General features: G+C 44.5%; 1 protein-coding gene across 3 annotated transcripts in view; it reads left to right on the plus strand.

The window, feature by feature from the left end:
• Nucleotides 1-25,856, plus strand: part of TEC (tec protein tyrosine kinase) — a 151,242-nt gene that overhangs the window by 84,327 nt on the left and 41,059 nt on the right. For all 3 annotated transcript variants that reach the window (XM_040334963.1, XM_040334962.1, XM_040334964.1), the window contains exons 3-8: nucleotides 4,014-4,118; nucleotides 11,390-11,471; nucleotides 13,115-13,243; nucleotides 16,083-16,120; nucleotides 19,470-19,654; nucleotides 22,108-22,173. In XM_040334963.1, coding sequence (XP_040190897.1) covers nucleotides 4,014-4,118; nucleotides 11,390-11,471; nucleotides 13,115-13,243; nucleotides 16,083-16,120; nucleotides 19,470-19,654; nucleotides 22,108-22,173 — 605 coding nt within the window. The remainder of the gene's footprint in view (nucleotides 1-4,013; nucleotides 4,119-11,389; nucleotides 11,472-13,114; nucleotides 13,244-16,082; nucleotides 16,121-19,469; nucleotides 19,655-22,107; nucleotides 22,174-25,856) is intronic.

Genomic DNA, 25,856 nt, shown 5'->3' on the forward strand with positions numbered 1-25,856 from the left:
CGGCCAGTTCAGCCCTGAAGCCGCCGAGGAGCTCGGCGGGCCGAGAGCTCCCATAGAACAACGAGGAAATAGAGAACATGTTCTCTATTTCCTCGCCGAGCTCCTCGTCGGCTTCCTCGGCCGAAAGTGTACACACGACCAGTTTCCTCATCAGAATTCAGCCAGAAACTCGGTCGGAAGCTGAATTCTGCCGAGGAAACTGGTCGTGTGTACGGGGCCTCAGACACATTAGTGATGCCTGGGCCAGCAGACTGAACTGCTAAGCATGGTAGAGGACATCTGTGTCCCTTTAAACATTTATACCATTTATACACATACTTATATTCATATTATTTGTGGTAAATTGATGTTTCTCTTTTTCTATCTTAGCCTTGATAATAATACATTTCTGCTTATTACATGCCAGTACACACTTTCATCATTTTTTAGCACATGACAGTTCCTTGACACTGTGAGTAACCAACATTCAGTAACGTGCTGACACCAAAATAAGGAAATGGCACGAATTTAAGGATTTGTGCATTGCTTATGAAACAAATGGCTCAAATTATACATAAATACAAAAGCCTTTCAAGGCAAACAGGCCATTTATTATACAATTTTCTTTTTTCATTTTGTTTAGAATTACCTTCAACTATATAGGGCAATGGCCTACCTGATTGCATACAAATTTAAAGTGTTTAGGTTTGACCTCATATTTATGGTTTTGGCAAATCTAAAGGAAAATTGTACAAGAAAAATGTTTTGCGCATTAGCGCAGCTCCCCCCCCCCCCCCCCAACCTGCCATAGTGCTCTGTCCTGTCGCAGCGGAGTGACAGCAAGAGCAGGACAGAGCAGTAGACACAGGACAGGTTAGCACATGGGGCTCTCTCCTGTCTAGCCTGCCAGAGTGCCCTGCAGGAGGACTGGACAGGCTAGTTTCAGGCCAGCAGCACACTGTCATGGTACGCACTCCAAACTGTCCCCTGTAAATGATGTGGTCACGGATCCATGCACTGTCACGGATAGGATGGTGTCAGCCTTCTGCAGGTGTCACCCGAGTGCATTCACCCCCAATAGCAATGCCACTGAATTGTATAATGTATCGTCAGCCTAAGGCCTTGTACACACGGTCGGACCAAACCGATGAGACTGGTCCGTCGGTTCGTTTTCATCGGTTCACCTCTGAAGTGGCCGTACGGCCTGATATGTGTACACACCATCAGTTCAAAATCCGAGCGGGTCAGAACGCAGTGACGTCAAACACACGACGTGCTGAATAAAACGAAGTTCAATGCTTCCAAGCATGCGTCGACTTTTCTGAGCATGCGGGGGTTTTGAACCGATGCTTTTCTGTACTAACCATCGGTTTGGTCCGATCGCCCAGCGGTCCAGCGGTTCGGTTTTGACGCATGTTTAGAAATTTTGGACCGAAGGAAACCAGACCGCTAGCCTATACACACGGTCGGTTTGGTCCGATGAAACTGAACTTCGGTTCATTCTCAGCGGACCAAACCGACCGTGTGTACGAGGCCTTAGAGTGCCTTTAGACTGAAAGTGCCCGGGCGTCGGCGGTAAAACGCTAGCGGGTGAAAAAGGGTTCAAAGCACCCACAAAGCGCTGCTGCTGCTGCGACGCTTTGCTAGTGGTTTGGCAGCGCTGCCTATTGCTTTCAATGTAAACCGCTCCTAAAGCGCTGCAAAGAAGCTGCTTGCAGGATTTTTTTTTGATGTCCTATCAGAGCAGCGCCCGAATGTAAAAGCACTCGGGCTTTCACACTGGGATTGCAGATTAGGGTTTTTTCAGGCGCTTTACAGGCGTTATTTTTAGTGCTTAAGCACCTGAAAAAAAGCCTCAAGTGTGAAAGGGGTCTTAAGCATGAAAAGCTCTTGGCTGGGGGAACCAGTTGTCAGTGTAGTAAATATAAGGGGCCTTAAAGAGGAAGTAAACCCTCTTGTAAAAAAAAAAAAAAAAGACAACCTGCAAGACAAAGGCATAATGAGCTAGTATGTAAACATGTTCCTAAATAGCTTCCTTTACCTTAGTGCAGTCCTCCTTCACTTACCTCATCCTTCCATTTTGCTTTTAAATGTCCTTCTTTCTTTTGAGAAATCCTCACTTCCTGTTCTTCCGTCTGTAACTCCACACAGTAATGAAAGGCTTTCTCCCTGGTGTGGAGAAAGCCTCTTGAGGGGGGAGGGGGCGAGCAGTAAATCTGAGGGGTAGATCTGAAATAAGGGGAAGCTCTGTTGATTTTCTTATCCAATTATGTGCAAGCTAAAATGCTGTTTTTTTTATTTTCCTTGCATGTCCCCCTCGGATCCTGGCCCTGAGGGAATACTACCCTGGGGGGAGGGAGTTGGTGCGAAGGGTGGAAACTGAATGTATCAATTTATTATTTGTAATATGAATGAAGAACAGGATGATATATTTAGTTTGTACGAGGGTGATCTATCGACTGAGATTTGGTTTCCTGTATAAATGAAAAGGGAAAAAATAAAGAAATTGAAAATAAATAAAGAAGGGTCAGTCAATGTAAAAAACGTACCTTTCAGCTATGAATGAATGTTAATGGAAATGCCTCCCTGTCAGACTTACAGATTTTACTAGGGTTGTCCAGATACCGATACCAGTATCGGTATCGGGACCGATACCGAGTATTTGCGCGAGTACTCGTACTCGCGCAAATACTCCCGATACCAAAATAGAATACTTTTTTTTTTTTTTTGTGACATCGAACACAAATTGGATGGCACCATTGGATGGCACTGATAGGTGGCACTGGCATTGATTGAATGGCACTCATAAATGGATGGCACTGATAGGTGGCACTGGCATTGATTGGGTGGCACTGATGAGATGCACTAATAAGCTGCCTCCCTGCACTGATGCACTAATGGGCACTGATCTGCACTGATAGGTGGCACTGGCTAGCTGCACTTTTGGGCACTGGCACCAATGAGCTGCACTGACAGTGATCACTCCTTCAATGATATGTAGTTTTCCAGTACCGTATGCTAAAAAACAGCCCCACACCATGATGTACCAGTTCTTCATAATTCTAAAGAAAATATCTTTGGTCTGTATTGTGGTTTGAAAACGGTCACATGACATTAAAAAAAAGTATCGGTATTCGGTATCGGCGACTACTTGAAAAAAAGTATCGGTACTTGTACTCGGTCCTAAAAAAGTGGTATCGGGACAACCCCAGATTTTACCTACCTTTGATCACCTCTGCGGTTTTTATTTTTTGCGCTATAAACAGAAAAAGAGCAACAATTTTGAAAAAAAAAGCAATTTTACTTTTTGCTATAATAAATATCCCCAAAATATATATATAAAAAAAAAATTCTTTCTCAGTTTAGGCCGAATTATATTCTTCTACATATTTTTGGGGAACAAAAATCGCAATAAGCATATATAGATTGATTTGTGCAAAAGTTATAGCGTCTACAAAAGGGGGATAGATTTATGGCATTTATATTATAATTTTTTTTATTAGTAATGGCGCGATCTGCGATTTTTATCGTGACTGACATGGCGCACACATCGGACACTTTTGACACTATTTTGGGACCATTGTCAATTATACAGCGATCGGTGCTCTAAAAATGCACTGATACTGTTTAAATGACACTGGTAGGGAAGGGGTTAAACTCTAGGTGGCGATCAAGGGGTTAAGTGTGTCCTCGGGAGTGATTCTAACTGTGGGGGGGGTGGGCTACCACTGACATGACAGAGATCACTGCTCCCGATGAGGGAGCAGTAGATCACTGTCATGTCACTAGGCAGAACAGGGAAATGCTTTGTTTACATAGGCATCTCCCCGTTCTGTCTTTCGGTCTCACGATCGCGGGCCGCCGGCGAACATCGCGGAAAATTTAAAGGGATGTATCTGTATGCCCATTTGCCTGCCTGTCCGATTCTGCCGACGTATATGTGTGTCAACATGTGGTTTTAAAAAGAAATGACCTTAGTGAATGATGCTAACAAAGAACAGATGAGAATTGTTTGTATTTATTATTTTTTTCAGAAAAAAAACAAGAAAGGATCTGTGGACATCACAAAGATTAAGTGCGTGGAAGTGGTGAAGAACGGAATGGACCAAGTGCCTTGTCAGAATAAATATGCGTTTCAGGTATAGCTCGATTAGTTTCTACTTATTGAGGAGTCATCTTTGGTTGGCTATAAAAGATTTTCAAGAACTGTTGAAAGCATATATAAACCCAAGAGCAAGAATGTAATATTTTTAGGAGCTTACCAGTCCCTAGAAATGGGGGCTGCATTAGTTTTAGTTTTTCAGACCATGAACTATTTTAGAAAGTACAGAAAAAACCTTTCCAATGACCTAAACTAGAAGTACAAACAATGTTATCTTTCCTCTGTAAACAAATAATATCTTACCCCCTCCCATGTAAAGCGGATGAAGAGAGAAAGACATGTTTGTTGTCCAGTGTGGGTGAAAATCATGGCTCCCTCCATAGATATAGTAGGAGAAAGGGTGTAGCCACCCAGGGACAGAACGTGTTCACAAGGTTGTCAGGAGAAAACAATGACTGAAAAAAATGAAAATAATTTATCTAGGCATTTAGATATGTTTTAAAGGAAACCTGTACGGAGAGAAATATTAGGGCGACTGTTGCTGATCTCTCACTCTCTCTCTCTCTCTAAATTTTAGTTTATTGGCTGTTCATGCAGATCCGCTTCTTAGCCACTGACCCGGAACGAGTATCAGATACCAAGCCTTTGCTCCATGAATCATGGAGCAAAGCGGAGCAACAGCCGTTTTGGAATTTACTAAAAGAATGCGCTGCCAAAGCAGCACAATTCCTTATTTACTATAATGCCGAGTGCACCCAGGAGGGGGCGCATGGTGCACCTCTATGAACCTGGCGCATGGCATTTAGAAATGTAAAATTAAAGTATTTGTGAGTGTGTTTATTAGGGGGGGGGGATGTGCGGTGATGTGGGGAAGTGTAGTGACATGTGTTTGTTTAACTTTTACGGGCCGAATTAAAAGTATAAGGGAATTTTCTGAAAACGAGCCGCTATGCCGGCAAGTACATTTAAACCTGCGGGAGGTTTATTTGAGTACTGCGCATGCGTGAGCGGCAAATTCAGGCACTTACGCACGCCGCTCCACTACGCCGGCAAAATATTGGTAAATACCAAGCGGCGTAGCTGCCTTTGCGTGGCTTGAAGTGGCGCACGTGAATGCCCCAATCGTTTTCAGCTTTATTTGGAACTCCGCGCCAAATAAAAAAAAAAAACGACGTGGGTTCCCCTTCAGGAGCATATCAGGCCCTTAGGTTTGGTATGGATTGTAAGGGGGAAATCCTACCCAGTGAGGGTTCCCCCAAGATCCATACCAAACCCTTATCCGAGCACAGCGGAGAAGCCCGGGCCCGGCAGAAGAGGGAAGAGAGAAGACCAGGCCCCGCGGTGGAGCCCGGCAGAAGAGGGAAGAGAGAAGACAGTGGAGAAGACCGGGCCCGGCATAAGAGGGAACAGAGAAGACCGCCGCCCCCCGCAGAAGACAGCGGAGAAGACTGGGCCCACCCCCCCTTTGTAAAAGAACTTAAAGAAGAAAGGGGGAGGGGGCCCGGCAGAAGACAGCGTGAAGTCCAGTCCCCCCCCCAGCAGAAGACAGCGGAGAAGACCGGGCCCAGCAGAAGAGGGAACAGAGAAGACCGTCGCCCCCCCCCCGCAGAAGACAGCGGAGAAGACCGGGCCCACCCCCCCTTTGTAAAAGAACTTAAAGAAGAAAGGGGGAGGGGGCCCGGCAGAAGACAGCGTGAAGTCCGGTCCCCCCCCCCCTGGCAGAAGACAGCGGAGAAGACCGGGCGCACCCCCCCAATGTAAAAGAGCTTAAAGGGGAGGGGGCCCCTGCAGAAGGCGGCAGAAAAGACCAGGCGCACCCCCCCCCCCCAATGTAAAAGAGCTTAAAGGGAGAGGGGGCCCCCGCAAACTGCTCCCGAAAAAAACGGCCGTTTTAAAAAATAAAAAAAGCATTGATACATGTCCCCTGGGGCAGGACTCAGGTCCCCAAACACATTTTAGGACAAAAACTAGCATATTAACCTTTAAAATTAACACTTTTGATTTCTCCCATAGACTTCTAAAGGGAGTTCGGCGGCGGCTTTACATATTAATTGCATGGCGCTGGCTGCTGCACCGGTTCATGCGCCTAATTAAGGATTCATCCGGCCTGCCAATTAAGCCATGAACCGGCGCAGCGTATTGTTTTTAGTAAATCAGCCCCATGGTGTATTACATGCTGTTCATACTCAGTCACTATGGAATTCCTTTTCTGTATTCTGCAAAAAAACTGGTTGATCCTGCTGCTCTCTATCTTCCTCTTCTGTTCATGTCCCCAACTCAGCCAAGGATTTTTTCAGCTGTGTTGGCAGCTCTGCACATGTAAATTTTTTAGTGACTTTCTATGCTGAGCAATTCCTCTCTATCACATTTAAGCAGCCCATATGACTATAGAGTGGGCGTATACACAGTGGTTAATGACAGCCCACTCCTTCCTTCCTCCTCCACACCCACTAACTAGCTAAACGCAATGGGGGAGAGATATTACATGTAGATTAATGAAGGTTTCACCTCCCTCTTTTTATAATACACAAGCTGGAGAGACGTGACACAGCCTGTGACTGGCAGAAATCCACCCACACCATTTTATTTCCATAAAATAATAAAGATTTGATTTCAAATATATATTTGTATGTCGATTTACAGTTTACTGATATTATTCCAAAGACTGTTTTTTTTTATTTTATTTTGAACATGTGTCCAGCAGCAGAGGACTAGAAGCTCCTCCTGCTTGTTTCCCTGCAGACAGCATGGGAAAGATCTTGGTCATGTGACAGCTATATATCGATTAGGAAAAAAGGTACTTAGATGTTTTTTTTTTTTTTTTATTAAAATATTTACAGTGCCATCATCCATATACAGAAATGAAAGGGATAATGTAAATTAAACAGTGTGTTTAGTATCACTTTAAAGCAGAGCTCCAGACTGGAAACATTTTTTTTTTTTAAAGTTAGCAGCTACGAATACTGTAGCTGCTGACTTTTAATATAAGGACGCTTTCCTGTCCAGGAATCCCACAATGTCGGCACCCCAGGCCAATTCATCAATCAGATTCGGGTGCACCCCAAACTCACTATTTCACACTATATTGCCAAAAGTATTGGACCACCCCTCCAATTTATTTGGTGAATGAATGAATGAAAAACTTATAAAGCGCGGCGCATGCGAACTGAATCGCTTCTGGGCGCTAGTTGTTCGTGTCTCATGACATCAGAAGAGCAGAGTTTTGATCTGTCTTCTGAAAGTCAGGTGGTTTTCCTCCAACCGAATGCTGGTTGGCAAAGCGTTCCATAGTCTCGGACCTTGAAAAGCAAACCTTCTTTCTCCTTTGGACTTGTATTTGGTTTTTGGTACCCTGACCAGATTTTGGTCGGTGGATCGCAGAACGCGATTCGAATTGTGAGGTTCTATCTTGTCGCAAAGATATTGCGGAGCCTTCCCATGGATGCACTTATGTGTCAGGCAGAGTGCTTTGAATGCAATTCTGTCTTTTACTGGCAACCAATGAAGGGTTCTCAGCGAAGGTGAGATTGATTCCCATTTTTTTTTCCCAGTCACCAGTCTGGCGGCCGTATTCTGAACGACTTGCAGACGGGAGATTTGGTACTTTGGGAGTCCGAGGTAAAGGGCGTTAGCATAGTCCAGTCTGGAATTCACGATTGTTCCCACCACGACTGCTACGTCTTCTTTGGGAATAAATGGAATAAGTCTGCGTAGTAGGCGCAACAAATGGTGCGCTCCGCTGACTACTGACCCTATTTGTGCGTCCATTGTCATGAAGGTGTCGAAGATGACCCCGAGACTTTTGACTTTGGAGCTAGGGGTGATGATTTGGCCCAGAATGGGCGGCGGTGTCCAGGTTGTTGCCAGTTGACTCTTTCGGCTGGCGTGAAACATAAGAAGTTCTGTTTTGGAACTGTTGAGTTTAAGATAACTCTTAGTCATCCAGTTTTCTATCAAAGAGAAACATTTCTCTAAACTGAGATGATGATCCTTTTTGTTGCAGATGCGAAAATACAGTTGCGTATCGTCTGCATAAGAGTGATAGAGTAGTTCTTGGCTACTGATAATATCAAAGAGAGGGCGAAGATAGATGTTGAAAAGCACCGGTGACAGGGGGGATCCTTGGGGGACTCCACATGACACCGTGCGCTTTTCCGACGTGAAAGAACCCAGTTTAACTGTTTGTGATCGGTTTTCAAGAAAGGAAGAAAACCATGGTAAATCACCTTCTGCGACTCCTGCTACCTTGGCTAGTCGCATCAGTAACAGTTTGTGGTCTACCGTGTCAAAGGCTGCGCTTAGGTCCAGCAGAACCAGGAGACAAGATTCTCCTTCGTCAGCGGCCTCGAGGGCATCGTCCCATATTTTGATGGAGATGGGGGATGGGAGATGGGATTATGGTGTGGGTTTGTTTTTCAGGGGTTGGGCTTGGCCCCTTAGTTCCAGTAAATGGAAATCTTAAGGCATCAGCCTATAAAGACATTTTGGACAATCTAATGCTTCAAACTTTGTAGAAACAGTTTGGGGATGGCCCCTTCCTGTTCCAACATGACTGCACACCAGTGTACAAAGAAAAGTCCATAAAGACATGGATTAGTGAGTTTGGGGTGGAGGAGCTTGACTGGCCTACACAGAATCCTGACCTCAACCCGAAAGAACACCTTTGGGAAAAATTAGAGTGGAAACTGGAAACTGCGAGCCAGGGCTTCTCGTCCAACATCAGTGTGCTTCTGGAAGAATGGTCAAACATTCCCATAGACACACTCCTAAACCTTGTGGACAGCCTTCCCAGAAGAGTTGAAGCTGTTATAGCTGCAAAGGGTGGACAAACTCAATATTGAACCCTACGGACTAAGACTGTCATGCCATTGAAGTTCATGTGTGTGGAAAAGCAGGCATCCCAATACTTTTAATAATGTACATGGAAGCAACCCTCTCTATAGTACGGTCCTAATTCTAAGGCCCCGTACACACGACCGAACATGTCTGCTGAAACTGGTCCACGGACCAGTTTCAGCGGACATGTTCGGTCGTGTGTACGGCCAATCGGACAATTGTCCAGCGGATCGGACAGGTTTCCAGCGGACAAATGTTTCTTAGCATGCTAAGAAACATGTTGGCTGGAAGCCTGTCCGTCGAACATGTTCGGCCGTCTGTACAGACTCACCGGACATGTCCGCTCGGCCGAAAGCCCTCGCATGCGTCGAAGTGATTCGACGCATGCGTGAAAGCATTAACTTTCCTGGGCCGCGCACGTCGCCGCGTAATCGTCGCAGCGACGGCGCGGCCACGTCACCGCGTGTCGTGTCCACGCGGATTTCTGTTTGATGGTGTGTACAACCATCAGACAGAAATCCGGCAGCGGACTGTCTGCTGAAAACGGTCCGCCGTTTTCAGCGGACAGTCCGTCCGTGTGTACGAGGCCTTATGTTTGAGAATCTCTATATTGGAACATATATAGTAATGGAGACATTAAGGACGGCTATGCCTAGGGGAAGCCCATTCCTCCTTAAAGTGGTTTTAAAGCCTAATGCCGCGTACACACGGTCAGAATTTCCGACAACAAATGTTCGATGTGAGCTTGTTGTCGGAAAATCCAACTGTGTGTAGGCTCCATTGGACATTTGCTGTCGGAATTTCCGACAACAAATGTTTGACAGCATTCGGTTGGAGGAAAACCACCTGACTTTCAGAAGACGGATCAAAACTCTGCTCTTTTGATGTCATGAGACACGAACAACTAGCGCCCAGAAGCGATTCAGTTCGCATGCGCCGCGCTTTATAAGTTTTTCATTCATTCATGCTCGGAATCAATTTGACGCATGCTCGGAATCATTTAACTTCATTTTTCTCGGCTCGTCGTAGTGTTGTACGTGACTGTGTTCTTGGCGTTCTGAATTTCCGACAACATTTGTGTGACTGTGTGTATGCAACACAAGTTTGAGCCAACACTCCGTCGGAAAAAAAATCCACGGTTTTGTTGTTGGAATGTCCGATCACGTGTACGTGGCATTAGGTTCCATTCACACCTGAGCGATCTGCAGTGACAGCTGCAGCCACTCAATTTATTTTTTAGTTGACCTGAATGTCACTCATTTTGACATTTGGCTCTCTCTGCCCCAAAAGAAGCTCATGTACCAAATCTTGGCTTAAGGGCAGGAGCGTTTGGAGGCACAATTTTTTGCAGCGATTATAGTGCGATTTGTCGATCGACAATTGCAGCAACATCGCCCCGCGCTTGGGGTGCCATTTAGAAATAATGGCACCCCAAGCGCATTTCACGATACGCCAATCCACAAACGTACGTCCGCCCGGCGCTTTTTTTTATGTAGTTTCCGTAAGGCTTCTTTCGGCGTAACGTTACCCCTGCTCTATGAGGCGTACGCAATGTTAAGTATGGACGTCGGACCAGCGTAGAATTTTCCGTTGTGTACGTTGTTTGCGTAAAACGTTTGCGAATAGGGCTTTGCGTAAATTACGTTCACGTCGTCTAGGCATTGAGCGGGCGTAATTTAATTTGAAAATCCGACGTGATACTGAGCATGGGCGCGCATGCGCCGTACAAAAAAAGCGGCATTTACGCTATTTTTCAGCAGAAACGCGGGGGAACGCAGTTCCGGCACCTACAGAAAGGAGTGTGCTGGGGTGTGCTGGAGGGTCTATTGATGCTTGCTGCTGGGAGATCTATTGTCACTGTTGAGGATCTATTTTTGTGTGGAGGTCTCTTGTTACTGGGTAGATCTATTGTTGCTAGTGGGGGGGGATCTTATGTTTCTAGGGGGGAGCAATTGTTGCTGGGAGGGATCTACTGTTGAGGTCTATTGTTGCTGCCTCCTGGAGGGTGTATTAATGCAGTCTATTGTTGCTGGGGTGGTATTTTGTTGTGTGGGGGCTCTATTTTTGCTGGGGTAGGGTCTATTGTTTCTTACTGAAGGGGGATCTATTTTACTGTATTTCTTTGTTTTCATTAATAAATTCCTGGCAAATCACTTAGTTCCAAAAATGATACTTGGTTCTGTATTCTCTAAAATGGGCAGTACAGGGAGGCTGGTAGGAGGTGGAACCAAGGAACGGTGCTCAGGGGCGGGTAGGGAGCAGAAACGAAAGGTGAAGGTCGGAGTTCCTGCACCTATTCTCATAGAAAAATAGCCCTGATTGGGACTATATAAAGATCCCCTTCATACCTAACACCTTCATTGTTATCAGTGTGATCAGTGACTGATCTTTGAGGTTTGACCACTAATGACTTGTATGAGCTCATTCAATGTTAGTATGATAAGTGAGTCTTGTTTTATTGTTCCTTTCCAGGTTGTCTATGACACAAACACACTGTATATTTTTTCCCCAACGCCAGAGAGCCGTGACCAATGGGTGAAGTGTATAAAAAAAGGTAATGATTTTCTGATATTCTTCAGGGATTGACTAGTTTTCTGAGTTCATATGTAATATTTCAGATATATTGGCAATAGATTTATCACTTCTGTCACACGGCAAGAATATGCTAAATAGGAAAATTTGGGGTTCTCTACACTTGCTGTTGGGGAGGTGATAAAAACTGACGGTTTAGTTGTGTTTTCTACCACCTCCCCTTGAAGCAAATCTTCACTGCATCTAAGCACTATAATCCAAAAACATGATTTCATTCATTTTTAATATTAAAAGCAAACTCACCCATCCATCCATGTCTCTGTGTGCTTTATTTTGCAGAGAAATCACTTAAAAAAACACCCCCCTAGTATTTCTAGCTGTGGCCATCTTGAGTAAGGGCAAGTGATTCATGCGGCATTTACCACCCAGAATCCATCTGCCTATAGCTCATGCATGGCATTGCATGGAAGAGAGTGGGCTTAGATGAGCAAATCCTTCCCCCTCCTGAAGACTCCTGGGATGTATCACATCATTTGCATAAGCAAGAAACCAGGAAGTAACTGAAGAAATGTTAAAAAAAAAGTTTAAAACAAGTAAATATGATATACTTTCCTATCTATTTACTAATGTTAACAGCATGAGGATTCAAACTAATCAATGTAGATTGGCAGAATGAATTTCCACTTTTAGGTTCAATAAAAGTTTTATTAGAAATTTTTTGACAGAAATCAAAGAAAACGGGTACCGGTCACCCCACATTGGGCGGGCCGGACTACCCCGAAGTAGACAGACACTTTCCACAAGAATTTCCACTTTTAGCTGCAAAGGTGTGTAATGCATGTGGTTGCAGTGCGGTGTGGTGTTGCATTTACAGGGTGAGAATAGGAGGTGAGGAGGTGATATGCCACCTCCTCAGCACCTGTGAAAGGCCTCTGAAGAGGGCTCCACCATGGTTTGCATGGGCCAGGCAGGCTGAATTCCAAGTATTACTGTAAAATAATACCTAATCCTGAATCCTAAAGCCCTGCATTGCAGTAAAAACTCCACAGTTGTTCTAACCCTTCTCCACTGTAACAAAAACTTTAAGTAAGTTGCAGTAATAAATCCTAATGGCAAAGTTAAAGTAGACCTGTAAGTTACATTATGTGAAACTTACCTGCAAACAAATCTCTCGTTGTCACCGCTGCCCGTCTTCTTTCCGGGTCCGCGGACTCCGGCTGTGTGACTGGCCGAAGCTGCGTGATGTCACTCCCACGCATGCACGCAGGAGCTGCCCATCACGGTACATGGCTCTGAAGGAACGGCACAGGTTGCTGTTCCTTCAGAGCGAATGCGGCGATGACAAAAATCACCAGGGTATGTAAACTTTTGATCAGGGTCAATTGGCTAGTTTCTGTTGCAATTATGATTTAAGAAGAGCATACACAGTTAATTTATAATAAATGGCTTCAGCCAAACACTAACCATGAGTGAAAGAAACGTTTTTTTGTTTTCATTTATATTCTCTGAAAAATGGCCAAGAAATCATAAATTCTGCCAGGGTTTGTAAACTTATGAGCACAACATAGAATTCTCTGGTACAGCCCCCAGCATGTGGCCGTACATGGCCAGCTTTATCCTGAAGATGATTTTTGAATCTCTGATAACCATTGAGTTCCTTTGTAGGAATAAAGAACAACAGCTACATCTTGCCCAAATATCACCCCAGTCTTTGGTCAGATGGTGTTTATCAGTGCTGCAGGCAAACAGAGAAAATGGCGCCAGGATGTGAGGCATATAATCTCTTTGAAGTTAGTAAGTAACTTTTAATTATTAATCTAACTGGTGTAGATATTGCTTGTTAAATGTTTTTAATCCTAAAAACAAACATTTTATATATTGCAGCTTACTAGCCAGACGTGGTGGCCTATCATTTTTATTTTTTCAAAAATGTTCTCCTTTGTTTTTCACCTGACGATCCTGCCAGTAACACATTTTCTGAACAGGGGTGACACTGCTTGCTCATTGTACTGAACTGATGGAAGAGCAGCGTTGTCACCTAGACTGGTCTTCTGGTTTGGATGAAAAAAAGAGACAATAAGAAGATTTACTAAAACCATTGCACACAGAATCTGGTGCCACTGTTCAGTGTAACCAATCAGCTTCCAGGTTTTATGGTCAAAGCTTAATTGAACAAGCTGAATTTAGAAGCTGATTGGTTACTATGCACAACTGCACCAGATTCTGTGTGCACCAGTTTTAGTAAATTTCCCCCATTGAATCTACGGTACCTAGTGAGACACAGACATCAATACAAAATACAGGGGTTCTATTCCTTCCCCACTATATCCAATTGGAAAAAAAAATTGGGCTCTATGTATATGCAAACAAAAATTTCCAAAGGGACAAACTTCAAAATGTTTCTCCTACATGAACAGAACGAACGATTCCCATTTAATGTGCATTGTGTTCATATGATTTTCGTACGAGAAAAATCTAATACGAAAGACTGCGCATGATCAGAAACAGTAAACATAAAAAAAAGCCTTTTGTCGTATGAAAATTTTCGTACATTATTTCCTTCCTCGGTTCCGACTTACTGTAAGGCCGCGTACACACGGTCGGTCCAAACCGATGAAAACGGACTGAACGACCTCTTCATCGGTCCAAACCGATCGTGTGTGGGCCCCATCGGTCAGTTATACTTTGGTCAAAAATTTTAGAACTTGCTTCAAAATTGAACCGATGGACGACTAACGGATAGGTCAAAACCGATGGTTAGTACGCAAAATCATCGGTTAAAAACCCGCGTATGCTCAGAATCAAGTCGACGCATGCTTGGAAGCATTGAACTTCATTTTTCTCTGCACGTCGTTGTGTTTTACGTCACCTCGTTGGACTCGATCGTTTTTTTAACTCATGGTGTGTAGGCTTATCAGACCATCAGTCACCTTCATCGGTTAACCGATGAGAACGGTCCCTGGAAGGTAAATACTTCCACGCATGCGTCGAATCACTTAGACGCATGCGAGGGATGGGGATCGCTTGGACTTATCCGGTGAGTCTGTACAGATGACCGGATCAGTCCGACGGACAGGTTTCCAGCGGATAGATTTCTTCGCATGCTAAGAAATTTTTATCCGCTTGAAAACCAGTCGGCTGGAGAAATGTCCGCCGAAAAATATCCGGTAGGCCGTACACATGACCGGATTTGTCTGCTGGAACTGATCCGCGGATAAATCCCAACGGACAGATCCGGTCGTGTGTACGGGGCCTTATAGTGTGTAGCTGTCTTAACCCTCCTAGCGGTATTCCCGAGTCTGACTCAGGGTGAGATTTTCATACTAAAAGCGGTAACCCCGAGTCAGATTCGGGCTTGCCTCGCTGCAGCAGTAGACAAAGTTACTTACCTTGTCCCTGGATCCAGCGATGCCACCGCGCTGTGTGAGCGAGTGGGTGCTCGCTCGATTCACACAGCGTCCTCCTGTGCCGCCGATCTCCGTTCCCTGCGACGTTACGACGCACGGGAGCGGAGAACGGCGCCAAATTCAAAAACGTAAACAAACACATTACATACAGTATACTGTAATCTTATAGATTACAGTACTGTATGTAAAAAATACACCCCCCCCTTTGTCCCTAGTGGTCTGCCCAGTGTCCTACATGTACTTTTATATAATAAAAACCTTTCTTTCTGCCTGCAAACTGTAGATTGTCCATAGCAACCAAAAGTGTCCCTTTATGTCAAAAATGGTTTTAGAGCAGCTAGAAAACAGCGATAATAAATTATAATCACTTGCAGAAATGTGCGATAGTGATTTGTGGGTAAATTCGTCATAAAAAAATAAAAGTAATGACAGCAACAATTCTGCAACTGAGCAAATTTCAGTGATTTTGAGTTGATTACATTATCGAATAATTTTTATTATAATTATATTATTGCTTGTTATAATTATTTATAATTATTTATTATATTATAATTTATAATTTTGTTTTTAAAAAAATTCATACCCGGAATGCCTACTAGACTCTTGTTTGGTCAGATTTAAGTGAGTTATTCCTAAGAATTACAGGCCTACAGTATAAAACGCCAAATTTCCTTGCAAATAATGGTACCGCTTTCAGCACCTTTTTTCTGAAATAATCATACCGCCAGGGAGGTTAAGCATGTAATATGTTTGTCACTGAAGCCAGAGGGGGTTATTTACGAAAGGCAAATCCACTTTGCACTACAAGTGCAAACTACAAGTGCAAAGTGCACTTGGAAGTGCAGTTGCTGTAGATCTGAGGGAAAGATCTGAAATGAGGGGAAGCTCTGCTGATTTTATCATCCAATCATGTGCAAGCTAAAATGCTGTTTTTTATTCTCCTTGCCTGTCCCCCTCGTATCTACAGCGACTGCACTTCCAAGTGCACTTTCAGTGCAATTTTAAGTGCACTTTGCATGTGTAGTTTGCACTTGTAGCGCAAAGTGGATTTGCCTTTCATAAATCACCCCCATTGTGTCTGAAGCTAATCTGTTAGTTATTTGTGAAATCAGAGTTCTTATTTGTTTCAAAAAATGTATTGTTTTTTTTTTAGCTTATACTTAATATTCCTGACAATAAACAATTGTTTTGTTAACTTTGCCTTCATCTTTGTTTCCTTTACCCAGATGCATCTAAGCCCCTGCCACCTACACCAGATGCTAAGGTAAGACCAGGAGATGGGCCTAAAAACATAAGTAGATGTCTGTGTACAGACCGGGAGGCTTAGTAATATGTCTGTCTGCTTACAAATATGTCAATTAAGAGGAATGTTCTAGATTTAAAAATAACATGTCCCTGTTAATGAGGCTATTGATATACAGTTGTGTTCAAAATTATTCAACCCCCCAACGCTGTAAAGGGTTTTAGGGAATTTAGTGTACATTTGTAATTGTATTCAGAATGAAATCCTACAAGGACTTCTTAAAGAACCATATGCAACTAAAATGACATCAATTGGTTTTGTAATACAGTAGTAAATGTTTATTTTGTGAATTCTTCATTTACACAATTATTCAACCCCTTAAAGACTACCACTCTGAAGAACAGAGGTTCATTGAAGTGTTTTCAATCAGGTATTGAAAACACCTGTGGATGTCAGGGAGCAGCAATAAAGCCTAATAAGCACCAATCAGGCAGCTTTAAAATGACTGTGATACTCCGCTCTTTCTAGACATTTACTGGTGTGGTTACAAACATGGTGAAGTCAAGAGAATGGTCCGGGAAGACAAGAGAAGAGGTGATTACTCTTCACAGGAAGGGCAATGGCTATAAGAAGATTGCAAAGATGTTAAACATACCAAGAGACACCATAGGAAGCATCATTCGCAAATTCAAGCCAAAGGGCACTGTTGAAACGCTACCTGGTCGTGGCAGAAAGAAGATGCTGACTTTGACTGCTGTGCGCTACCTGAAGCGTAGAGTGGAGAAAAATCCCCTTGTGACTGCTGAGGAACTGAGAAAAGATTTGTCAGATGTGGGTACTGAAGTTTCTGCTCAGACAATAAGGCGCACACTGCGTAATGAAGGCCTCCATGCCAGAACTCCCAGGCGCACCCCCTTGCTGTCTCCAAAGAATAAGAAGAGTCGACTGCAGTATGCCAAAAGTCATGTGGACAAACCACAGAAGTTTTGGGATTGTGTTCTCTGGACTGATGAAACAAAATTAGAAGTGTTTGGGCCCATGGATCAACGCTATGTTTGGAGGAGGAAGAACAAGGCCTATGATGAAAAGAACACCTTGCCTACTGTGAACCATGGCGGGGGGTCAATCATGCTTTGGGGCTGTTTTGCTTCTGCAGGTACAGGGAAGCTTCAGCGTGTGCAAGGTACCATGAATTCTCTTCAGTACCAGGAGATAGTGGATAACAATGTGATGCAGTCCGTTACAAACCTGAGGCTTGGGAGACGTTGGACCTTTCAACAGGACAATGATCCCAAGCATACCTCCAAGTCCACTAGAGCATGGTTGCAGATTAAAGGCTGGAACATTTTGGAGTGGCCATCGCAGTCACCAGACTTAAATCCGATTGAGAACCTCTGGTGGGACTTAAAGAAAGCAGTTGCAGTGCGCAAGCCTAAGAATGTGACTGAACTGGAGGCTTTTGCCCATGACGAATGGGCGAAGATACCCGTAGATCACTGCAAGACACTTGTGTCAAGCTATGCGACAAGTTTAAAAGCTGTTATTACTGTAAAAGGATGTTGTACTAAGTACTAAGATTGAATGTCACTTGGGGGTTGAATAAAACTGATTATGATGTGAGCACAGAAAAGACATTTGTGGTTATTTCATTATAAATGTTATGTTATATTTGTCTGACCTACACGTGCCTCTTTGATTTAATTGTAAGCAGGATGACAGGATGATCAAAATCAATATCAAACTGGGCAAAACATTCAATTTCAGTGGGGGTTGAATAATTTTGAATACAACTGTATGTAACCAGTTAAAACCTATAGTTACTCCACACACACACACATGGTAGTATCCTATGCTTCACCCGCACAACTGCCCTCCCACTAGTGTTCTGTAGCCCCCCCCCCCCCCCCATAGCAGTGTCCTCTGCCATCCTCCCCACATTAGTGTCCTCTTATCCCCCATAGCTATGTCTTCTGCACCGCCCTCCCCCACACAGTAGTGTCCCCTGCCCCCTTATCTGCCTCCCCCACACAGTAGGTTTCCTCTGTGTTCACAGCACACAGCCATGTGTTTGTAGCTCCCTCCTACCTTACAGCGACATCAAGTGAGAGGCAGCACAGTGCAGAATGGAGGGCGGGAGCAGGAGCTGCCAGAGTTCACTTTTCATGTTAACAAGCAGGTGATTGGTTGCAAGGACCGCAACCAATCACGTGCTGGTTAACTTGCAAAGTTAACTAAAGCAGCTGCCGTGCTTCTGCCCTCTATCCAGCACTGTTTTTCATTTCATTGCGCTCTGCTAGTAAAAAGAGAGCGACAGAGGCTTGGGGAAAAAGCTCAGCACTCCTCTGATCGTGATCTACCTTTCGGCCTCCCGCAATAGACAGGTAGATCACGACTGACGGATTGCCGACCCCGGCTTTAGAAGATAATAGCTGGATGTTATGCTATTCTAAACACTTTTTAGGAATGGCAAACAGTTCTGACTTCACTTTCTGCACACCTTTTCCAGGGCACTTATCGTTAAAGTAAACCTGTCAAAGACAGAGTATGTGATGAAAAAATAATGAGTAGAGGTTACATTCAGTGGAAACCATGTCTAAACAATCAAGAAATTCTGAGGGGCCGACAGATAAATCTATATAAATAAAATAAATAAAAATATCCTTATCTTCATATGCAAGTCTCAGTATACCTTTTTAGAGCACATGTTGGGGCAGGAAAAGCCACATTTGGAACACATTCTGAGCACCTCTTTTCAATGCCCGCGTGAGCAATGCCTTCTACTTCTCACGCTTACCCCTAGCACAGGGGATCAGGCACTACAGTATAGCTAGCTCTGTGTCCTTTACCTATAGCAGCCCCCTTACCCATAAGGCAAGCAGGCCTACCAGTACTCGGTTGCCCACAGGTCTTACACAATGTTATAGTGCCTGGTTTCCACACTGGGGCAGGCGCAAACTGAGTACAGCAAACAGGTACTTGCAGTTAGTGGACAGGCAGAGTGGTTCAATAACAGTCCAGGTACAAGGCAGGCAAGGTTTAGAATAGTCAGGGTCAAATCCATAGCCAAAATTCAGTCAGAGTTAAAAAAATAGTCCTAGTTCCAATCCGAAGTCAGACAAACAGGGAGCTTGAAGCACGTGTTAAATACACTATCACAAGCATGAGACTGCAGGCTTGGCTGGCTTAAATCAGGTTTGGTCTCTGTGATTTGTTAATTAGAAGGAGAGAGGGGTGGACACACAGGCTCTATGTATGGGCAGTCAACATAGGTATTTTAATAGAAGATTTTTCCTACAAGTTGTGTGTTGAAGTCATACAGCTAATACTAGTACTGTGCATTAATTTTCCCAATGGATTTCTTCCTTTTCAGAGAAGGCCTCCACCTCCTTTGCCTCCACCACAGGATCCGGTCGATAAACAGGAAGGAGATATAGCAATTGCAATGTTTGACTTTCACCCCGTGGAGCCCCATGACCTTAGACTGACCATCGGGGAGGAATATGTGGTGCTTGAAAAGAAGGACGTGCACTGGTGGAAGGCAAGAAATAAGTATGGGTAAGAGAAATGGGCAAATATCATTTCAGTAGCTGATCCATACTATATGATGCATTGCAAGATCTTGGCCAGTAGCAATGCAGTCAAGATATACATAGCAGGAGTTTATGTAGATCGCATTCTGTCTTTGACACAAGTGAATAATGATGTATTTGCATACTGTCTGTCCTATCACTAAATATAAAAAATGAATAGTTCTGTGAAAGTTAAAATCAGATTGTACTGTTGCAAGCAGTGGGATGTTTTGTTTATGTACCTGAATAAACTGTACAGTCTACAAAGGTAGTGAATATTGATGTTATTATAATGTTATGACAGTTCTTTCCCATTGAAATAGTCATGTTGCTGGATATAGCATTGCAGTTTAGAGGCATGCAGATATGGAAAATTTTTAAAGTATAGGTTTTGCTTTTCTGATACTTCCTCTAATGCAGGTCATATACATGGTTAGGATTTTTTTTACACGGCCAGTTATCTGCATTCTCCAGATTCCAGCAGCAAATTCTTGCTAATAGAATGACTGGGGTATGCGCATAGCAGCGGCCAGTCAGCCTATATAAACTAATAACAGGATGACAGTGTCCGCCGCTGTTCACATGTGGACGCACACCGTGCGCTTACCTGCGGATATCTGAGCCTGGAGGTGTGCAGAGGGTATGAGAGTGGGCAGTATGTGCAGGGAGGTGTGCAGAGGGTATGACAGCAGGTAGTATGTGCAGGGAGGTGTGCAGAGGGTATTACAATGGACAGTATGTGCAGGGAGGTGTGTAGAGGGTATGAGAGTGGGCAGTATTTGCAGGGAGGTGTTTAGAGGGTATGAGAGTGGGCAGTATGTGCAGGGAGGTATGCAGAGGGTATGACAGCAGGTAGTATGTGCAGGGAGGTGTGCAGAGGGTATCACAATGGGCAGTATGTGCAGGGAGGTGTGCAAAGGGGATGACAACAGGCAGTATGTGCAGAAGAAGGCTGTGAAGGCTATGCTTGCATCAAATCAGAGAGGCTTTTATACTCCAGTTCAAAATGCCACAACTGAGGCTTCTCCCCATTTTAGTGGCATCAATCTTGTATGGAGGTGGTGAAAAGACACATAGTTCTACTCCCCTTCTACGCAGACACTGGTTGGCTGGGAAGAAGACAGCTGCATATTGAGGAAAGCTGTTTTCCCCTCATCCCTGCAGCTGTCTGTCCAGGGGCAGACTGGCAACTCATGGGGCCCCTGGGCAATGGGAGATTATGGGGCCCCCGGGCAATAGGAGATTATGGGGCCCCCAGGTAATAGGTTATGGGGCCACACAGTATACACACACATTCAGTATACATACACAGTATACACACATATACACACACACATATTGTATACATACACAGTATACACACATAGACACACAATATACACACAGTATACATACACACAGAATACACATACACACACTGAAAAGGTACTGGAGAGGTCGAGTGCCCGAATGGTCAGTCTGCCCCTGTGTCTGTCTTACTAGCAGATCGCAGAGGCAGCCACTAAGTTGCAAGAGGATGGCTGGTGTAGCACAGAGAAAGGGAAGGATGTGTGGGATGTATAATCTGGAGGAATGGAGTGCTCCCTCTGAACTTAGGTCGGAGGGAGCAGAGACAGTAAGGGGGGTAGTTGGGGACAAACATATGTATAGATGAGGGATGTGGAGTTTGTTCTCGTGCCCCCAGGCTTCTCCGCAGGAAATGTCCCGCAACCTCTTTGCCTCGCACCTCACTGAGCATAGCAAGTGTCCTATTGGAGAATAGAGGTAGATAGGATTGAGGGGGGTGAGCATAGCATGACAGAATAAGATTGGGCATGGAGGGGTTGTGAAAAGTGGGGGGTGTGGGGACACCAGGGGGTTACACAGATAGGAAAGAGGAGGAGAAATCACTAGGGAGGGCAGAATCACCCAACCCAACTGATGCTTGCATTATTCCAGAGAAAAAATGAAATTATGCTGACAAAACCAAACTAAACTTTGCTATTAATGAGGACATACGTGGATTAAACAGTGGTCTTTTATATTTTGCTGCACTAAGTAGCCCTTCTATTATACATCTGAGCAGTACTGTTAAAACAGTCATATGTTGAAAATTTTAATACAGGTCTACATTAAAACTAGTAAGCCCTCATGTGAAAATCCTGCATGTGGGCTCTGTTTTTTTACATTGCTTTTGTACTTCCCCATTTTCTTGCATAAAGCATATTTATATCTTCTCATCTTGGCTTACCAGGCGAAACATTATACACATGATGCCCTTGTTGTATCTCATTTTTAAACCTTTAAAATGTTCCCTTTTCAACAGAAACATTAAATTATGCCCCAACCTCAAACCAAACCGAAATGATAAGGATTTCATCTCACGTGCGCCTATGTGATTTGGAAATTATGCAAATGCTAATGCTTTATTCCAGTAACTGCTTGTTTTTCTCATTTTAGACAAGAAGGCTACATTCCCAGCAACTATGTGACAGAGAAGAAACTAGACAATTTAGATCAATATGAGTAAGTTGTTAATTTTATGTTCTCATGTATTTCAAGTACATAATGTGCGGTTTTACAGCATTGCCATAAAGTTGCTGCACTTTAGCCAATGCATGCCAGATAGTTACACAGACAAATAAAGGAAAAACATCCGTCTGATTGAAAAGCCAGATATTGCTTTTAATGCAGCTGTTGAAACCTGGAAACACAAACTGTGAACACTTTAAACCAATTCAATCCAATGAAAGTACAATCCAGTATGTTGCATTTTGTAAACGTTTGCCTTTGCGTTCCCTCTTCACTGCATCATATTGTTTGACTGAGTAGCTTATGCTAAGCTAGATTTTTCTAGTACAGACCTTTTGCGCAATGATATGCTGAGGATAGCGGGTGGTCTTGTCAGGTATGGGTGGGAATCATGGACCCTCTGTGTAGCCTGTACGCGAGCACACCCATACAGGTAGTAGTGTATGCAGGGCCGGTGCTTCCACTAGGCAAACTAGGCAGCCACCTTGGTGCACTACTGCCTAGGGCACCCAGCCACTGGCATTCCTACTCTCTTCTCTTTTCAGCAAGCAACTAAGTCTCAGCATCAGCAGGCAGTCACCGATCTGTTTGTATATAGTGTCAGAGGTGCAACAACGGCTTAGGACTGGGTCCTGACACTCAAATAAATGGAAGCAAGCAAACATTTATTGATGGGCACTGATAGGCTGCATTGATGGGCGCTGGTGAGGCTGCATTTGATGTGCGCTTCATTAAAAAGTTGGGGTATACATGAGCAGGGTAAAGGGAACCCGGGGGGGCTGCAAAATTAGGTTTTTGCTTAGGGTGTCAAAAATCCTTGCACCATCCCTGAGTGTAAGGCAACACACAGGATCACTAGGAGTGGGTAGTAGTGTACAGAGACACACAAGAATCACTAGAAGCAGACAGAGGAGCACGTGGACACGGATCAGGAAGCAGAATAGGCACACACACAGGGAGACACCGAAGCAGGCTAGGCTGTAGACTAGAGGTGTACAGGTATTGGTAACAAATGGCAGGCTGAACCTCACAGGGAATCAAGGAGGTATAGAAAGGCTGGTAGCTGGCAGAGGCTCACAAAGGAAAAAGAGACACAAGTACGCTAAGATACCCAGAGGATGCAATACCTGCCGGGATACAGGCTGCAGGCAGGAAGCACACAGAGTATTTGGAGATAAGCTGGATGGCACTGGGAAGGCTTTGGATATGGAGATCGCAGGGGAAGGCACTGGAACACACTTGGGAAGGAACAAGGGAAATCTAGCCACAGAAACACTATGAAACTTGGGGTCACTCTGAATCTTTTGGCAGTTGGGAGACACTAGGAAATTCACTAAACCACTGGGGTCCCTGGGGTTAGAAACACTAAATGTTGATAAGGCAACACTTGAGGGAATGAGCCCAGCTTAAAAAGAAAGAGAGATGGCCTGGCTGTGCTGGGACTGGGCGTGTATCAGTTTGAATCAACAGCAGAAGAATTACCTGTCTTGAACACGTCTTGTAGGATAACAGGTAACAGCAGAACCTTGCATGTTAGTTATGTGCCTACATGTACCAGCATGCCTGATGGTCTGTGGGAATACAAGTGGCAGACCAGTGCTGATCTTTCACAGGTCTCATAGTGATCATACTTTTAAAAAAAAATAGTTTTGGTCATGTAACTGACTGTTGGTGGCATGGGCAGGGGAGAACAAGTTGTCTATAAAATTGCATGGGTGCCTCTGAGGTACTGGGTTTGTGATGGGCCCCTAGACCTCAGAGGCCAAACCCTGGTTGGGAGTGAAATTACTCCAGACAGTTTCCGGTCACTGGGCTTACTCTCTGAGCAGATTGATCTTATAGCCGAATCTGCCTGCCTGCATAGTCCCAGCGCCAACATTCCATGGAAGAGCAAGTGGTGCCACCTTAACCTAAGTAACCATTGACACCACTGATCATCCGCTTCAGGACCACTGACCACACTGTTAAGCCTTGTACACACGATAGGTTAACCAGAGAACAACGGTCTGAAGGACCGTTTTCATTGGTCAAAACCGATCGTGTGTAGGCCCCATAGGTTATTTAACCATAGGTTAAAAAAAAAGCCAACTTGCTTTAAAATTAATCGATGGATTCCTAACCGATAGGTCAAAACCGATCGTAAGTAGGCAGACCATCGGTTAAAAATCCACGCATGCTCAGAATCAAGTCGACGCATGCTTGGAAGCATTGAACTTAGTTTTTTTCAGCACGTCATTGTGTTTTACGTCACCGTGTTCTGACACGATCGGTTATTTAACCTAGTGTGTGTAGGCACGACGGACCATCAGTCAGCTTCATCGGTTGACCGATTGTAGCGCTACCCCCTCAGGAGCCGCTGGTTAGATTGGGACGGCATGATTATGTCACCTCTGTGATGTGTCTAGGGATAATGAGCAGTAACGGAATGTCCAAACAGCAGGATGTCGTTTTCTGTGCTTTTATTTCTTGCCCAACATGGCAAACAGTTAACTCGAGGTAGATAGAGAAAGGTTGGTGAAAGGAGAATTTCCAGATTCAGGCCTATAGATAACGGAAGCAGTCCTGCCTCCAATGGGACTTTAACTTGCCACTCCAGCCGGGGTGGGTAAAGTGTACCTGGACAGGCCTCTCACACTGACCTGGCAGCCAGAGTATCACTTAGAACTTCTGAGAAGGAACAAGTCTCTGCCACCGACTTGGCTCTAATTGAATTTGAATTAGGAGTGGAACCTCTGCCATAGGCCCTTTACTCAGGAATGAAGATAATAGAGCGAATCCTCTCAGTAAATACAATTTTGCCTGCATCTCCCTCGGGTAGACTTCTTAGTTTGGGGTCACCGACTGACAAGTTGCAGCATACAACTTCTCAGTGTCCGGCCACCCAGATCCCCGATGGATTGTCTAAGCCCTGTTGGATCACCTGCCTCCGGGCTCACCTCAGACCGACTCCCCACCGAACAGCACAACTCGCTTGGGATCTTCCCCATGAAGTGTGGGGACCCAGTAAGTCACTGGGGCCCCTTTGCAGCTTTAGTTGCTCCGGGCCATAAGAGCCCAGAGTCAGGAACTCCGCGTAGCACGTGCGCCCCGGCCTGGTAGGCCATCTTGCCGGGGGCCCGTGATGTGCGCACACCCTAAAGGTGGGTGCCGCACCTGGAACCAGGAATGGGCAAAGACCCCACAAAAGGGCGTCCGCCAAAAAATTACCCTCCCCAGCATGAAAGTACACAGGCGCTACACCTATGACAACGGTCCTTCCGACCGTTGTCCTCTGGTTAACCTATCGTGTGTATGAGGCTTAAGGTGTCTCTTCTTCCACTCACCACAATATTGGAGCACAATAATAACTTCCAGTAAACTGGGACATTTTTCAATTGACCACCAATGAAAAATGTTGCTTCTTCCAATAATCAATAGAAAGGGACTTCTCACACTGTCTAAGAAACTAGAGGCCTATTCTCCACACTGACTGTTAGTTTCCAAGGGGGTCCTTCTTATACTAGAATCAAAAATGAAGTATACCTTCCAGTATATATTTTACAGTTAATATTTTCTTCTATATTTTTCATGGAAAGAAGTAAGGGTACCCACCTATTAAAATGACAGTACTCTTCACTCTGTTCATTGCTTGGTGCTGGCTCTGATTCCAGTTACTACTTAAAGCGGAGTTCCACCCT

Source organism: Rana temporaria, chromosome 1 (assembly GCF_905171775.1).
Source record: "Rana temporaria chromosome 1, aRanTem1.1, whole genome shotgun sequence".
In the NCBI taxonomy this organism is placed as follows: Eukaryota; Metazoa; Chordata; class Amphibia; order Anura; family Ranidae; genus Rana; species Rana temporaria.